Raw genomic sequence first — 18,929 nt, 5'->3', positions numbered from 1 at the left:
CCCCCCCCGTATTGCTAAATGGAATTTTCCCTCAATGGAAGTTGGGACAGTTTATTTCAGAAATTGAAGAATTTCAGCATTTCTGTGATTGTTGAATCTGTCAGGGAATTCAAGAATTTTACTGTGATTCCTATTTCCTGAATATACCCAGGTGTCACCTACCTGTTTTTCAACACAAGGGTCACAGTCTGACCACGGTCCATAATCTCCCAGGAGGCAATTGATAGGACAAGTTTGCCAGTTGCATTCTCTGGTCTCCTGCTTGGTGCAAAGCCGGTCACAAAAGTTTTCCAGATAGTACTGATTTACAACGATTTGTCTGTAATAGTGAGGAACAAGCTGCTTAGCATGAGCCTATTCACTGTGGCTCCAGCCCCGTAAGAAAAAGATCATGGACTCAATTACAGTGAATAAAAGGAAAGAAGGTTTTCACGGAAAATCGGGCAGTGTGACATAGGCGCGGTTCTCACCACTTAATGGAACTCAGGACTGGGTCTGTAATTTGTGGGCCCCTGTGCAGAATGAAAATGGGGGCCCTCACGTTCAAAAATTATTAAGAATTTCAAGAAAATGATGGCAGAGCACTAAGCCAAGCCACAGCCCTTCTCAGTGTGGGGTCCATGAAGCCGGCTCTGATGGAATTCCTGGAAGGGACTGAAAGGGAAAGAAATGAAAGAAGAGGTTCTGCAAATTGCTTAAAAGATGACAACACAGTGTGATAAATGCAATGATTGAGATAGAGCCAGAGCACCATGAGGCCAAAAATTAAAGGAGAAAGTGACGTGAAAGATACATTTTAAAAACTTCATGTGAGTTTTCCAAGCAACAAGTGGAAGGGTATTCAGAGGGAACAGCATGTGCAAAGATTAGAGGTTGAGGAGGCTGACATGGCCATGGAGGAGCTTGTGGGATGGATCTGAAAAGTGCAGAATTGAAGGGATGGGATATATTGTGGTCCTTTATTTGGTAGGCAGTAGAGAGCTACTGAGGGACCTCTCGAGTAGAGAAGTATTATAAACAAATCTGTTCTTACATCCTTAGTGGGTGGTTTATTGGGACAGTCAGTTGGTGATTTTAATGGGACTCACACTACATATGTAAAAATAGTTTTCTAAAATAGATCTCTAAAAAGTGCTACAACAGTTAAAACATGTTAAATATATGCCTTTCTCCTCCAAGTCATGTGAGCATCTTCATGGAACAGAAATATTTAACAGATTTAAAGAGATTGCGGGGGAGGAGCAGTCTGAATTGATGAAAAGACTGAATTATTAAATGTTATCAAGTAAACACAGTTTTCTTGCCTTCTTGTCCATGCCAACAATCGAGCTAATAGCTAGCAGTGCTGCTCAATTGAGGTCCTGTTAGACTCAGTTTAATGAGTAGAAAATTCCTTATAATTAACTCACCAACTGTAGGCAAGCCAAGTTATGTGCTGATTGAAAAAAAGCCTGAGTAGTGATTCTAAGTTAAATAGTCAACTGAAAATACTGCACAGATTCTTAATCAAATTTCCTTGAAAAGCCTCAATTTTATGGAGAGAACAAAAGTAGACTCCATTTTAACCTTAAGAGGAAAAGACCTCAAATTCCATCCAAATTCATGAATTCTTTTTAAAATATATTTTTTTAAATTTGCAGATTATACTCCGTGAAAATTATACTTTTAGACATACTTCTTTTCCCCATTGCTTAGTGTGCCACTTTTGATTTTGCTAACTCTATCCTTGAGGTTTCGCAGGGCACGAAGAAGAGCTACAAAGTCCACACCCACCTCTGTCTGGTCTGGGTTCCAGAATTGCAGGTTTTTGAGCAGCTGGACCATTGAGTCCATGGGTAATGGTCACAGACACAGGCTTGGCTCTTGTCAATCAGAGCACTCAGCAGGATGAAGTACAAGACAGAGTGTCTGGCCATGCCTGGAGAGCCTCCAGACCCTGAAAAGAAAGGATAAAATACATATCAAACATTCATGGGGTAAAACTTCACAAGTCATTCTCAGTTACAGCCTCAGATATGATCTTAGGAAACATCTTGCTTTCCTTAAGGCAAGTTAACACCTATAAATTCACATGCTTATGAGTATAAATCCTATTTCTAAAGAATTTTAGGGTGGACATTCCCACAGTACTAGTAAGTTTCTCTGAACTGTTAGTGATAGCCTACAAGACAAATATGTAGTATATATCTATATCTCATTTCATTCCAAATGGAAATTTTTATAAAATCTTATACTTTTCAAAGTAACTGCTTATTTTGTGTGGGCAGTGCCCTCAAGTACTACCTAGTACAACCTTTCCGTTTTTCAGCTTTTCTGGGGCTGGGGAAGGACTTTATAACCTTTCTTTTTGAAGCTCTGTTTAGTTTCCTGGCATCTTGGAAGTTTGCTAAAGAGAAGTTTCCCTGTCCAACTATCTCTACTTTTAGAGTCATAGAAGTTACAGCTGGAATGGATCTTTGAAACCTTCTGGTTAAACTCCCTCATCTCACGCATGATGAGACTGAGGCTTAAGCAGAGACTATAAAGTTGAGGCTACATGACAAATAACAGCCTAAGACTCTTCATTCTTGGATGAGATGTGTCCCTTCACTGAATTTCTAATAACACTAATTAGTGTTACCGGAGCATCTAAATGCTTGGAACTCCATCACCCAGAACACAAGGGGGTTTACTGAGACGTGGCTGAATGCCAGAGAAACTTGGACCAGTGGCTCCCCATGTGCTATGGAGCCTGGAGGATCTGCGAGTGATTGGATGGAATCTGCAAAACCATATCTGCCCTCCAATATTGCCATTTTGATTTTTGTATCTTTAACAAAACATGCAGTGTGATTAAACATATACAGAATATGCTGCTGTAATTAATATAGTAACTTCCATTTAAAGAAGTAGAATGCCATTCACCTAATTCCTCTGTATCTTAGTTTTATTATCCATAAATTAGGAATAATACTTTTACCTTGTTCATAAGACTTGTGTTAGGATTCAGTAAGAAGAAAATTCATGTGAAGTGCTTAGAACAATCCTTGGTATAGAATAATTACTCAATAAATATTAACTTTTCAAAATAGTAGTAACACTTGAGTGTTTAAAATTTAATAGCTGTTGGTCATGAATTTTTCAAACTTTGGGCACCTTAAATTACAGCAAGAATTATGTGAAAATTGAAAATATGTTTTTTTTTTAATTTACTTATTTATTTTTATTTTATTTATTGGCTGCTTTGGGTCTTTGTTGCTGTGCGCAGGCTTTCTCTCTAGTTGTGGCGAGCGGGGGCTACTCTTCGTTGCGGTCAGTAGCCTTCTCATTGCGGTGGCTTCTCTTGTTGAGGAGCACGGGCTCTGGGCATTCAGGCTTCAGGAGTTGTGGTACGTGGGCTCAGTAGTTGTGGCTCTCAGGCTCCAGAGCACAGGCTCAGTAGTTGTGGTGCATGAGCTTAGTTGCTCCATGGCATGTGGGATCTTCCTGGCATAGGGATTGAACCCATGTCCCCTGCATTGGCAGGTGGATTCTTAACCACTGCGCCACCAGGGAAGTCCCAAAATTATGTTTTGATGTTAAATAAGACTATTCATGTTCAAAATGATTTAGAGATACAGCTGCAGTTACTTTTCATCTTACAAGTAAAATCAGATCCCTGACCATCTTTTTTGAAACTGTGATTTTCCACTAGTGTTTCCTCTCCCCCTTCACTGCTTTATTTTTCTCTGTTACACATACCTTCCTAATATATAAACTACTATGCAATTTAAATAAATATCTCTTCCTCCCTTTCTCCACTAGAATATCAACACCATGGTTGATCTTTTTTGTCTGTTTTGTTTATTTCAGCATTTAGAAGAATGAAAGCAAGCATAGCATGTAATGAATAAATGTAGACCTGAGTCTAGGAAACAGTTTAGAAGTGGGTTTTGATGAAATCTGAATAATGTAATTTAAGTCCATAATTACAGACACTTCTTTAATATTATTCTCAAATTTTCTGCCAGATTAAGGATATTTTATAGACTAGAAATGAACTTGTCTGTTCAATTGTCATCCATTGTTTCAGCAAGAGTGATCGTTTGTAGCATAACTGGTTTATTTCTAGTTTGTTGTAATAGTTGATTGAAATAAAAAACCAGATCTCTTGAGATTCAAATTTATTTTTAGAACACTTGTAATATATTAAGTTAGCCTGCCTCATTCAGTTGGTGACATTTATTATATTATAAAATATATAGAAATGTATGAAGAAGAAAATTGTTTCATTATATAACCAATCAGAAAACTTCTGCTGACATTTACAAAATACAAATAATACATGCCTATATTTGAAAATTTTAAACATAACAAAAAGAAAAGTGTAAGGCCTGAGGTCTCTTCTACCTGGAGCCAGAACCTCTCCCTATACTTAATCAGTTTTTTCTTTTTATAGGTAGCAAATGGAGGGAAAATTCTTCCATACATCACCTTACACATATACATGTATGTATGTTCTTTAAATAGACACACAAAAAAGAGGATTATGATGTATATTACTCTGTACTTTTTTTTTCACCTTACAGTATACTTTAAAGATATTTCCATGTCAATAGATGTATATCTACGTCATTCTTTTTAATGACTGCATAGTTTTATACCATATGGATGTATTATACTGAATTTAACCATTATTCTAACTGTGGCCATTTAGTATACATACATATCACAATAAAGATCTTTATATTATATCTCAGCATACTTTTGTAGTATATCCATAAGGCCAACACATGTATTCCTAGCAGTAGAATGGCTCAAATGATATGAATTTTAAAATATTGATAGGTTTTGCCAAATTGCCCTATTGAAATATGGCTCCCTCAAATATCTCAGAGGGTGTTTTAAAATTATATTTTAACGTGGTTACTTTTTGTTTTTTATTTGGATGAAGGGATGCTTCAGTTAAAAAAATGAAGTTCATCATTTTATAAATCTTCATTCAAGGCAAAAGTTTGAGACCAGATATAAGAATTGTTTCTCCAATATGCTCAGAAATTAGAGCATTTCTTCATAATAAATCAGTAAGCATTTAAATTTAAAAAATTTTTTAATTGAAATATAGTTGAATTACAATGTTGTGTTAATTTCTGGTATACAGCAAAGTGATTCAGTTATGTATATATAACTGAATATATATATGTGTATGTATATGTACATATATATATTTATTCTTTTCAGATTCTTTTCCATTATGGTTTATTACAGGATATTGAGTATAGTTCATTGTGCTATACAGTAGGACCTTGTTTTTTATACATTCTATATATACCAGTTTGCAACTGCTAATCCCAAACTCCCAATCCACCCCTTCCCCAGCCACACCCCCCCACCTTGGCAACCACAAGTCTGTTCTTTATGTCTGTGAGTTTGTTTCTGTTTTGTAGATAAGTTCATTTGCGTCATATTTTAGATTCTACATATAAGTGATATCATAGGGTATTTGTCTTTCTCTTTCTGACTTACTTCACTTAGTATGTATGTCAGTAAGCATTTTTAAACTGTCCTACAAGCTCAGAGAAAAATGCTAGAATAAAAGCAACCAAATCCGCTGACATTTGGCTAAATATGTCCTTCGATTTAAAATGGAACCGACACACATTTGAGTATCCATTGAGCGAGATAAAAAGAAATAGAACCCATTATCACTGTCTGGGGAGGGTAGACAGAAACTGAAGATACTCCCCGTGACTTTCAACCGAGCTTTTTTATCCAACTCATAGATAAGCTGCTACAGCCCTGTGCTATCTCAATCATAAAAATGAGAATCTCCTTTAAAGACCACTGTACTTGTCTGCCAATTTTAGTTCACTGGTACATAACTGGTTTCCTTCAGCATCACAGACATTGACTTTGGGACAAGAGTGTCCAGAAATTAGGCTGTGATCAGATCAAATACATAGTATGAGTCCTATATGTCAGACCCAAGCTGAGACTGAGTGGTTTTTCCACTGGCTTCAGGGGCCTTGGGAGCTCCTGCTTAGGGAGGCTCCAAACAATGTGAAGTTTTCTTGTTAATCACTAGACAGCCCACCACCCCATCCCCCCACCCCCAAATTGGGATCTTCTCATACCAGAACCAATTCAGCAAGGAAACCTAAACAGGGGGCCTTTGTCGTTGTTTATTTATTTGTTTACTTCCTATGAAATTTTGAAGAGAGAGATATCTTCCAGAATAATTCAATTGTAAAGAAAACAAGTTCTTAAAGTATTTTGTGGCATCAGCATGTAAATGATCAGGAGAAGCTGAATTACAAGAGATTACTAGTTCTCAATTCTCAGCAGACACTATCTATTTTAACTTCCAAAAGCTTGAAAAGTATAGGTGGATTTTATTCCCCTTATTATCAAAAACTGCGAGAACAGAACCCATGTAAAATATTCTGATCTCTTCTTTGGCTATACTATTTTGAGACAATTTGGAAAATGCTACAAATGAAGATGGTAATACCAAAACTTCTTATTTGAGGAGATGCTAATAAAAGAGCTAATTGGTAGCTTCTCTTTTTATAACATTTATTGTTATAAGGAAAATTGTTTTATGTTAAACTGACAATTTTCATTCAAATAAAGATAATTATTTCTCTTATATGTTTATTATCATAGCCCAGCATCTAATATCAAATGGTTCCTTATTTATTAATTTTCCATGTCTCTAGACATTTTGGTGATATCTAAAATTTCATATGGGCATCATACCCATTATCATACAATTTTTGTACTAACGTGGAACACAGACTATTCAATGAATAGAGGAAGATAGTTATGAAGAACCGCCCATTGCAGTAACATAGTAGAAGAGCAGCAATGCTGCAGTTTTCTTATAACTGCCATCCCCTCTTGAACTCTAAAAATTAGTGATCCCAGTGAACCACTGAAGTCAGCTTTGTGAGATTTGGAGAATTCAAGCATAGAGTGAAATCCATTTTATTCTGACCTGTCACCTACCCCCGTCCTTGACTTGTATGAATGATTTGTCCCTAAGGTGGTTCAGCATATCTTACCTGACAGGTTCACAGGATGCTCTAGTGTGACCCCAGCTGCAGGTTCTTCCTTTTCATCTTCTTGTAAATGTCTTGAATCTCTTATTTTTTATTTTTTCCTTCTGCGCATGCCCCAGAAGCTCAAGAAATTATGTTTACAATTGCTAGGGCAGGCTGGGGAGCCCTGGCACACTGGCTAAAGGGTATGTTTGCTTTACTTGTAACTGTAGTTTAGCGCACATAAAAACTTGATTTCACCAAGGCAGCTCTCTGGAAGGACGCTTCTTTAAGAAACATAAACCTTTTGGTTCTTTTGAGGCTTAAGCAAAATAGTTATATCTTATTTTAAAAGAAAGACAAATGCCTGTGTTCTGTTATGTATTTTCATGCATGAAAGGGTAAGTTTGTTGGAAACATGATCCATGATTTTGAAATATTAAGGTTACAAAGGAAATTATTATGCTACTCACCTTAAACAAAGTTTGTGGTATCCAGTTTGTGGTATCCAGGGAACTAATCTGCAAATGGCTAAGGAAACAATAGGTACTCACAGTGAAAAGGATTTATAAGATAATCCAAACAAGTCTTTTTTCCCCATTGCTAGCTAACACAAGGTCGTGTCCCGGAGATCTAACACCACCTAGAGTGCTGTCAAAATAAACATTCCCTGGAAACTCTGGACTTTGCAAATGATTACTTCAATCAGCAGTAGCCTTGATGTAACGTGGGTGATATAACGCGGGTGATATAATGCGGGTTATATATTGAGAGTGAGATATTGCTTAGGGTCCTGATTTTTCAATGATTTTCCCATTCAAGGAATATTGTAATGGGTATCACTACTGAAAAGAAGTTTCTGACTCCATTTTGATAATCTTTTAGAGTAGATTGCTTAAAATTGCCTTCCCCTTAGGAATTTGCCCATTTAATTAAAAAATATATAGATTTTTTCTGATTATATAATATTTGTTGAGAAAGACTTAGAAAATGTGGAAAAGTATGAAGAGGAAAAATAAAATCATTTTTTATAAACAAACAAAACCACTATTAATATTTGGAGTAAATACTTCCAGTCATATAATATGTGTGTGTCTCTCTGTGTAAGCACACTCATACAAAGGAATGTGCATATATATATATATATATATATATAACATACATATATAATTTTGGGAGTGACAGCATGTATTTTAAACAGATTTAAATGCACGGAATTTATCACATTCCACAGTTTATAGAACCATATCGTCATTGGTCTGTGCAAGATCTTCTATTTTATTTCACTATCTTCCCCCATGATCTTGTTTCATTTCTTTCTCCAGATTAGTTGTGTGTTAGTGTATTTCATGTTTGTCCTTACATATGATTATTTAGATATATGTGTTTATACCCTAAAAATGCAAGGTCTCATTTTCCATGTGTATTTTTGTAATTTACACAAAAGGCATTTTGCTAAAAGTTTTATTTGATTTCTTACTTTCTTCATTCAACATTATGCATCTGAGCCTTATTCAGTGTAAATCTACTGGAGCGTAGACATTCATTGTATCAACTACATTTTTTTTATCCACTCTCTTAGCAGGCATTTTTGCTGCCTTCAACTCCCTGCAATTATAAACACAATGTTCTCTCTCCTTGTGAACCTGTAAGAAAATTCCTAAAGACTTATAGGTTGCTCTTCAGAAAAGCTATACACGTTTACATTCTTACCAGCAGCCTATGAGGACTTCTTACTAGCATTTTTTTGTTAGCCAACCTACTGATATTACCTCTGATGCGTGTAAAATGGTATCTCAGGGTTGTTTAAGTAGCATGTCTCTGATCAATAGTGAACTTCAGCATCCCATTCTCACCAGGCATTCTGGCTTTCTATCTGTGAATTAACAATTCACATTCTCTGATTATTTTCCTATTGTGCCTGTTTACTTCTGTTGCCTGATTTTCAGATATGCTCCATATGTTCTGGATATTAGTGTCTTGTAAGATTTTGGTTTTACAGATCTCTTTTCTCAGCCTGTCACCTATGTTTTAGTTTTATCTATAGTATCTTTGATTGATGAGAGAATCTTAATTTTAATGTAATCTAACTTGTCTATTTTCCCCTGGTAATTTTTGCTTTAGATAGTTTTTCTTTTGCTTAAGAAATCATTTTGAAGTCACAGATAGTCCTAAATTTTCTTCAGTTAATCCTATAGTTTATTTCAGAAATCCTCTTTGGTTCTCTACAGTTACACTGTATTTTTATAAATGGTATGAGGTAGAATAAAGTACATGAAACAAAACCCAAAAGACTTGTAGCTAATATCATAGTTAATGGAAAAATATTGAACCTTTTCTTCCTAAGGCCAGAAAAGAGACAAGATGCCCATTATCACCACTTTTATTCAATACTGTACTGAAGATCTTATCCAGTGCAATAAGGAAAGAAAAAAAAAGGCATTACACTGAAAAGAAATAAAGAAAATGGTATTACTTATAGACAGAATGATTGTGTATGTAGAAAATCCAAAAGGATGTACAGGTTACATGTTAGAATTAATAAATGAATTTAGTTAGTTTACTGCATAAAAGTTTATTATAGAAAAAATTATTTCTGTATCCCAGCAAAACCAAATAAAATATTTAATCTGGAAAGATTTAAAATAGCAATGGTCAAGTGGGCTCTTTCCATCTAATGACAATTATGATTCTATGAAATGTTTACAATAGAGCTTGAGATTGGCTAATATGGATATTATGCTAAGCTGAAGTGAAACACGAAAGTGCAATAGAAAGAAAAAAGGAAAAAAGAAAACTAGGGATTGAGAATGTGAAGACATATTTTACTCTTGATTCTGCAATAACCAACTAGTGACTTTCAACACGTCACTTTACTTCACTGAAACTGTTTCATCATTTGTAAAATAAATGTTTTTCAAACTTTTTTTTGGAAACAGTAGAAAGCTCCTTTAAAAATACTAATTATATCCTCAGTATGGAAAATGGCTAAAACAAATATTCTTCAGAAAACTTAATCTTTCACCAAGTGGTGGGGAGTGATAACCTCACTGGCTCTAAAGATTCTTAGAAGCACAGCAGGAAGCCAGTACTCCAAGAGCACCTGCTTTAATGCACCTGGTAGTAACCTATCCAGAACCAAAGCAAGTCAGACCCAGAATACAGGTCTGTTTTCTTTCTCCTGTACTATATTGAAAGATTGAAAGTTTAAGCTAAGAAGGAAAGAAGAGTGGTATCCTGCAGACCAGTGTTGAGGACACTTGGGGCTGGTGTAGCAATTTCACCCATGATTATCTGAGACAGTAAAAAAGAGAGGAAATATTTTATGACTGGGTAAGAAAATATATCCTTTAAGTGTGTGTACTTATTTTTCTAGTTGGTTCCTTAAGGCCTAAAATTAAATACATTTTCCATAAGGTCATGGTGTTTGGAACTAATAGTCAGACCTTGGAGAGGTCAGAGTCAGGAGTCAAGAGGATGAGGCTAAACAGGGTTGTTAATTAATGTGGGCTATGAGAAAGACAGAGAAGTGAAAAGGTTTTGTGTCATGGCACAGGAAAAACACAGGTGGAAAGAGTTGAAGGCAGTACAGAGGAATTCCTGAGAAAGAGTGAAAATGTCTGTGAACCAGAACTGACCTGGCATCAAAAGAGAATCTAGCATCTTTTCAATGATGTATTTGGATTCTCCATCTTGGGTCCTCATGAATGGTTAAATGACATACCCCACACAGGGTCCTTTCCTAGAGCAGGGATTGTCAAACTACAGCCAGTGAGGCACTTCTAGCCTGATGCCTGTTTTGGAAATAAAGCTTTATTGGAATAAAGTCACACAATTAGTCATTGTCTATGGCTGCTTTTGCACTACAACAGTAGCGTTGAGTAGTTCCAACAGAGACTATATGGCATGCAAAACCAAAAATATTTTCTATCTGGCCCTTTACAGAAAAGATTTTCTGAATCCTGCAACCCCAAAGGGAGCGATTTCTGGTCTGATCAGTACAATCACAGTGTCCAGTTGGCTTTGGGAAGTGGAAATAGTCTTACTTGGCTCTGACGAATGGATGATTGTTCCAGAGCTAGGAACTGAAGGCCTGTGTGCAATTATGTTCAGATCTGCCCCTTAGTGAGAATATGAGTGCTCTCTAAACCGTATTTAGATGCACGCTGTTGAGAAACAAAATATGCTCTGAAGTTTGCCAGAGCTGTTTAAGCAACTGCAGACTTTCTAAAGTGTTAGCTGGTGACATAGAATACCTTTTAGCACAAAATGCTCCATATGTTCTTAATGTAGAAATTTGCTAGCGAGCTTAAATGTAGACTGACCAGTAGAAAAGGCTTTAACTGTAAAGGAACAGAAGGGTGTGGGAAGAAATTAGAGCCAGGACGTGGAAAGTTAAGATGGAGCAATTATTATTTTTCCAGAAGGAGAATATGTATTCTGTTAAAAATCTTTATTCCTCTCCCAATGATGATAGATTCATAGCCAAATTGTATTTTCTGCCAAGAAAATAACCCCAAACGTAAGATAGTGAACAGTGGAAGCTGCTGACTCTCTGAAGGCTTTTTCATATGCTAAATAGTCACATGCCAACTTATCATTACAGCAAAAATACTATAATTTCTCATTAGAGCCAAGATGAATGACCTCGTCTATTTCACAAGCCCTTTAGAGTGTACTTTGTCAGTCAACGCGTGAGTCGATAAAGTGAAATTGCCAATTAAATTATTTCGCTTGGAGAATCAAAGATCAAAAATCTCAAATGGAGAAAATAGAGGTTCACTTTGGACCTCAGGCTACCATGATCTTTTTCTCTTTTCCTTTGCTCCCAAAATTATTAAAATATTCTAAATTCACTACATTTAATTTCTTACCATCTACTCCTTATTAACTTCACTATATTTGCAATCTGGGTTATAAATACAACCAGCCTCCAAGAATTATTCTCTTAATGACCATCAGTAACCTCCTAACTGAGAAACTGAATGACCACTTTTCAATCCTCTATTGGCTCCTAGACAGGGTACTATACATCTTTTTTTCCCAGGAAAGTCCTCTCTTTATGATTCTCTTCCTACTGCCATCTGGAATTCTATCCTCAACCCCTTTCCTTTTGTAAGGTGTTTTATCTATTTCCATGGTGTTACCTATCACTTTTGTGTTGATTGCTTCCTCATCCACCAATCTCTGTATCCAATTAATGGTATCCAAATAGAACATCCTTTCACAATAATGACATGCTCTCTTCCCCACTTCCTCTATTCTACTAGGTGCTAAATCCTGTAACTCTTACCTCTGAAGTGTCTCTTGTCTATGCACTTCTCATCTTTTCCACGTCTACACCATGTCTACATCTCCACTTTGAGCCACAACGAACTCACACCTTGAAGATTGCAGCATTGGCTTAACTGGTCTCTGAGCCTTCGGAGTCTTCCTGTAATTCCTTCTGAACTTCTCTGCCAGGTTAGTCATTCTACAGCTCACCTTCCAGGGGTACAACACTACTCAAAAATCTTAATGTTGCTCTGTTGAGTTAGGAGCAGAGTTCTAATACCTAATTTTTAATTAAAGCCCTGAACAATCTGATCCTACATTACCTCTGTAAACTTACTTTCTCTCCTTCCGTTCATATACTCCATCATCCAGCTATAGTGGATATTGCTGTTCCTCAAAATGGGCTACAATTTCTCCTGCCATTGTATTTCTTTCTTGAACACTTTTTCCCTCAGTTCAAAATTCGGAAATATTAGTGTGTTATGCATCAGTTCTTCTAAGGCCATTCCAAATATGTTTCCTTCTTAAACTTTTCTATATTTTATAGGCACTGTCTCCCTTAAGATCAGATACTACATGATTCCTTCATCCTTTTTTTTTTTTTTTACCTTTTATATGGAACTCATCTGATATTGCCAGGTATTATGATTATTTGCATATTGTATTATCTCCTAGTCTCTCTTACTCCATACAATTTATTCAAAGCTCTTTAATGACAGGGCCTGAATAATATACATCTTTATAACTGATTAACATAGAAGTTAATTGTTAATTCAATTAAGTTGTCTATACACAATGAGTTTGCAAGAAAATTGCTGAAGTTTACATTATGCCTTTACATACATGCCCTTAGCTAAAATTCATTGTGCGTGTTCTCACTCTTTTGGCATAAGAAGCAACAATCTTTCCTGCAGCAAAGTGCTCCAAGTGTTGTTTTTATTTACATGCTGAATTAGTGAGTGATGCCTAATGATGATATTAAATTGAATAAACCCTTTGGTGATTCTTTGGAATGCCAAAAAAAAAAAAAAAAAAAAAAAAGAAAGATGAAATGCTAGTTAGGCTCCTACTCTAAAATTGGTTTAACAGACTTGTGGTTGCCAAGGGAATGGGGGTTGGGGGTGGGTTGAGTTAGGAGTTTGGGATTACCAGATGCAAAGTATTATATATATACAATGGATAAACAACAAGGTCCTCTTGTATAATGCAGGGAACTATATTCTATACCCTGTAGTAAACTGTAATGGAAAAGAATATGAAAAAGAATAAAAAAAAACTGGTTTAACATGTAGACATCTATGTAATAGATATCTATTTTAAGATAAAAACTCAAACCTCTGCCAGTTTTTGCCCCTTCTAGGGTTATAGAGAAACCTGGATTAGATTTCAATACAGGGCCTCCTGGAAAGGGCAACAACAAAAAAGCTGATTGAGATCAAGCAGGTCTTGACAAAGCTCTTGGGTCAGCATCCTAGTTTTCTTCTTGACCTCTAGTTGCCCTGTGCATCTTCACCACTGTTACCAAGGTAATTTTCTGCCTTGTTCAGTTTGGGCTGCTGAAACAGAAATACCGTAGGTTGGGTGACTTATCAACAACAGAAATTTACTCCTCACAGTCCTGGCGGCTGGGAAGTCCAAATTCAAGGTGCCGGCAGATTGAGTGTCTGATGAGAGCCCACTTCCTGGTTCACAGGTCGCTGTCTTCACTCTATCACCTCACATAGTGGAAGGGGCAAGAGAACTCTCTGAGGTCTCTCATGAAGGCACTAGTCCCACTCATAAGGGCTCCATTCTAATGGCCTAGTCCCCTCCCAAAGGCTCCACCTCCAAATACCAGCACATTGGGGATTAGGTTTCAACATACAAATTTTGTGGGGACACAAATATTCAATCTATAGCATTTTCCTAAAGCTCCACCATGAGGAAGATAACAATCTAATATTTGAGTACCATTTTATGGCTTGCAAGATACTTTTCAAAGTACCATAAGAGTAATATTTTCTATTCACTTATTCTAGTCAACCTGTAAATATTCACTGGGCACCTGTTATACACCAGACCATACGCTGAGACTTAAAAAGATGAATAAGTTTGGTTAGTTCTTTCAAGAACTTTAGTTGAGGACTTCCCTGGTGGCGCAATGGTTAAGAATCCACCTGCCCATGTAAGGGACATGAGTTCAATCCCTGGTCCAGGAAGATCTCACATGCCGCTGAGCAACTAAGCCTGTGTGCCACAACTACTGACCCTGAGCTCTAGAGCCCGAGAGCCACAACTACTGAGCCCATGCACCACAACTACTGAAACCTGTGCGCCTAGGGCCCATGCTTCGCAACAACTCACCGCAATGAGAAGCCTGTGCACTGCAATAAAGAGCAGCCCTCGCTCACCACAACGAGAGAAAGCACATGCGCAGCAACAAAGACCCAATGCAGCCAAAAATAAATAAAAACTAAAAAAAACAAAACCAAAAAACTTTAGTTGAAAGAAAATGATAGTTATTTAGAAAAAAGGAATATGAGGAGTACTGAAGATTATAAGGAATCTGTCATGGAAATCATAAGCTCCCTTCTACATGCATTCATTTCTTCTCCTGTCTTTAGGTCATATATTTACCACTGTTAGTATTATCCAAAGCCTTTTATTCACTCGTTCAGCAAAAATTTACTGCAAAGCATTGTTCTACTCACTTGAACAGTGAACAAATCAGAAAAAAATATCCTGCCTTCACGAAATTTGCAATCTATTGCACAGAGGATAGAGAAAAAGCCAAAATATATATGCAAATTATATAGCTTTTTAGAAGCATTTATTTAACATTTATTACAATATTGTATCTTCAAAAAATGCAGATCATTCTCTCTGCCACTATTTTCTCCTGTGCCTGTGCTTACTTGGAGAAAATCTGTCCATTCTTATCCCAGAATATCACATCCTATGGGGCCTACTGAGTGGTATGTCTCAGGATTCTGCCTCTTGGACATGGCCGAGGGGCCAGCATTGGGCATGAGCCAATTGCATTTTATGTGCCAAGGCTGGGGATTGGGACTCAGAGACTCCAGTTAGGTATAATGGGAAGCTGACTTAAATCACATACGAAGAGAAGTAAGAATGCCTTTCTGCAGAGAGAAAGAAGAATGAAATGGGAACTTGAAGAAATGTGCCTGGGGAGTGTAAATGTTGTCCATCACGAAGCCCAGCTGCCCTTCCTTCCCTTGGATTCCGTAAAAGACTCTTCTTCCTTTCAATAAATTATGTATATTTTTGCTTATGAGACTTTGAATATATTTTTGTTACTTATGAACGAGTGATCCTTAACTAAGATAAATTTTGGGATTTTCAAACAATCGTAATTTCCAGCAATTTCAAAAAAGATATTTGAACAACTATATGACATGGCACTGCACACAAGCAGAATGAACCCTGTCCAGTTTATCCAAACCATGTATCGCACCTGATGTCAGCCCTGAGCCCTGTCCACAACTAAGTCAACGGTGCATGTTGCCTACTTTCTATGAGTTATGTACAACCACCAGCATTGTAGAAATTAATAAATCCGTTAAATATTTACTAAAAATGATTTACACTGTTTCCTAGGGTAGCATGGAAAGAAGAAGCTGGAAATTGGATACCTTTCCTCAGGTAGAGCCATCTAGGCTCAACTTATTAGATGGAAGGGAAGAAGCTAAGAGAGAAAGGGCATCCAATATTCATGTACGGCTGTTGGGAGAGCTAAGTGGGCTGTACTGAACGTTGTTTATCTTCTGGGTTGTGAGTAGCTAATGAGTGAGGCGCTAAGAGCAACGAAGAAAGATGTGAGGTCCCTGAGATAGTTCTGACAAAGCCCTTTCAGGGGATATTTTTATTCTGAATACTGATGCTGTGGAAAACTACCGAAAAGCTAATGGTAGCATCGATATGCTCCTCTGGGCATAGGGCAATAGTTGAAGCATGGAACAAAGAAAGAAATAAGTCCAAGTAAGAAATCATTGGGATCTTGGCTAGCTCTGAGGCTGCGAGGCAAAGGAAGAAATGTTGTATTGGGGCATGTAATCAGTTCCGATTTTTAACAACTGGCTAAGATAAAAGGCCATGAGAGATACAGCACATCCTCTCTCTGCGAATTGGATCACACAAATAAATATCAATTTTCTTCAACATCTTTAAGGAAGGAGTTGTTTTAGTCAAATGCTTGGAAGTCTAACAAGGCCATTCACAGGATATATTCAACGTTTTCACCCCAGCAGTGGAAGACAGCAGTTCCTGATTGCCCTTCTACGTATCACTAGGTCAGTGGCCAAAGTAGAGAAGAAAGGAAAGAAATGGAATGAACTGAAGTGGTTAGGGAGGCCTTGTGTGTCAGTCTGAGTCCATCAATTACCAATGCTGTAGCCGCAGCAGACTTCTGGTTCTTATTATGCTTGCAAGATGCCCTTCAGCAATAACCATCAGGAAACTTTGAAAAAATAAAGGTCTATTACTTACAGAAACTGGAAATTTCGCAGCACCACACCTGCAGTCGCACAGTGAGGTCTCGGGTAGGGAGGGAGCACGAGCACCTGGGGTTGGTTCTCCTTTTATTGGGGTCAAGGGTAGGGGCCTGAGGTTTCCCGGGCTCACTCTTTATTGGTGAGTTTAAAACAAGCACAGAAATTTAAAGCTCGGGGAGAGAAAAAATAGCGGCCCCAAACAAAGGTGCCTCAGAGGGGAAGGTGGCCTGGCTCTTTATCTAGTCATGTGACTGGCAGTGTGTTTATTTGAGATAGCTGCCTTTGAAGTGGGTGACTCTTTGCAGTGGGTGCCTGGGCAATCAAAGCTTAAGTCAGGCACCTGCATTACAAAACAAGCAAACAAAAAAAAACGAACATAAAACCCCCCACAACTGTCAGGGTTTGCACTACAGGAGGTCACTTTTTAAAATAACTAAACGTTTTTAAAAAAACTAAACTTTATTTTATAAATAATGACAAAAGTCAGTCTTACAGTGACCAGAAAAAACTCAACTTCTGTTGACATGGGGTAGTGTATGATACAAAGACAAAGAAGTTTCTTAAACACTTGAGAAAGTGAAACTGATTGTTTAGCTGTGTTTATTCTTTCTATGACTTGGTAAAAAGCCACTTTTTCTTGCCAATCTATCAAAATTTGATTTTAAGAGCGTTGATAATGAATTCAAGTTATTTCTAAAGCCCTCAATTTGGAAGTATTTAGTTTTCAGATTCATTTTGGAAATATTCCAGGAGTGCCTCCTATATATATTGGGGAATGGGTTCAACCCTGAATGTAATTGTGACTAAAACAGGTATTTCTCCCATGGGCTTACTTATATCAATAGTATACTAGGCAAAACTGATATTAAAAAAAAATAAACACACACACAAAGTATATAATAACAAAGTATATAATTTTTTAAAAGTATATAATAAAATATGAAAAGTGCCATAAAAATAATAGAAAGCTATGAGAAAGTTTAAAGGATGTGGAATTTAGATTTGGAGGTCAGAAAAGAATGAAAGATGAACATTTGAGCTAAGAAGTACCAGATGAATAAGGGTTTAGTAAGAAGAATGGAGGGAGACAGATAAAGAGTGAGAATTTCTTCAAGCCAGAAAGGATGTTGAAAGTTTCACTGTGACAGCCCTCTTTTTTTTCTCCAGCTTTATTTAAGTATAACTGACAAGTAAAACTGTAAGATATTTTAAGTGTACATCATGGGGATTTGATGATATAAGCACATATTGTAAAAGGATTCCCACCATACATGAACCCCAATGTTCATAGCAGCCCTATTTACAATAGCCAAGACATGAAAGCAACTCAAGTGCCCATCAACAGATAACTGGTTTAAGAAGATGTGAGATATATATCACATATATATATGATGGAATATTACTCAGCCATAAAAAAGAATAAAATATTGCCATTTACAGCAACATAGATAGACCTAGAGAATATCATACTACGTGAAGTAAGTCAGAGAAAGACAAGTATTATATGATATCACTTTTATGTGGAATCTAAAAAATAATACAAATGAACCTATACACAAAACAGAAACAGACTCGCAGACATAGAAAATAAACTCAGTTATCAAAGGGGAAAAGGGGGGAAGGATAAATTAGAAATATGGGATTAGCAGATACAAACTAATATACATAAAATAGATAAGCAACAAGGATTTACTATTTACATAACACAGGGAACTATATTCAACACCTTATACTAACCTATAATGGAAAAGAATCTGAAAACATATACATAGCTGAATCACTTTGCTGTACACCTGAAACTAACACAGTATTGTAAATCTACTATATTGCAATTAAAAAAAGAAAAGAGTCCAAAGGCCATTGCATTGGCTTCACTATCTCTGTGAATGGTCAACACTGACCTTAAACGATAAGGTAAAGTAATGATTTTCACCATTAACACATCCACCACCTCATGTATTTCTTTCTTTCTTTTTTGATAAGAGCATGTAAGTTCTACTCTCTTAGGAAATTTCAATTATAGTTATATAATACAGTGTCATCAATTATAGTCACCATGTTTTATACCACATTCTCAGACCTTATTCATCTTATAGCTGAACATTTGTACCCTTTTACTGACCTCTCCCTAATTCCACCCTACCCCGCCAGCTCCTAGCAACCAATT

The 18,929-nt window shown here is 36.7% G+C and overlaps 1 protein-coding gene across 3 annotated transcripts in view; it reads right to left on the bottom strand.

Annotated features, from left to right (window-relative positions):
- The window catches only part of C6 (complement C6), a 72,679-nt gene extending 55,860 nt beyond the window's left edge, over positions 1-16,819 (bottom strand). The window contains exons 1-4 of one of the 3 annotated variants that reach the window (XM_057710491.1): positions 16,758-16,819; positions 7,472-7,529; positions 1,774-1,936; positions 163-319 (exon numbers count right to left, since the gene is read on the bottom strand). In XM_057710491.1, the coding sequence (XP_057566474.1) occupies positions 163-319; positions 1,774-1,916 (300 nt within the window). In that variant the 5' untranslated portion in view covers positions 1,917-1,936; positions 7,472-7,529; positions 16,758-16,819. Of the gene's footprint in view, positions 1-162; positions 320-1,773; positions 1,937-7,022; positions 7,151-7,471; positions 7,530-16,757 lie in introns of those variants that run through there. The other 2 variants (XM_057710492.1, XM_057710490.1) reach the window with 2 other exon arrangements.
- Positions 16,820-18,929: the final 2,110 nt, after the last annotated feature.

Source organism: Hippopotamus amphibius, chromosome 15, assembly GCF_030028045.1.
Source record: "Hippopotamus amphibius kiboko isolate mHipAmp2 chromosome 15, mHipAmp2.hap2, whole genome shotgun sequence".
Taxonomy (NCBI): Eukaryota; Metazoa; Chordata; class Mammalia; order Artiodactyla; family Hippopotamidae; genus Hippopotamus; species Hippopotamus amphibius.
The sequence above is the reverse complement of the archived record's forward strand: the minus strand, read 5'-3'. Positions and strand labels throughout refer to the sequence as shown.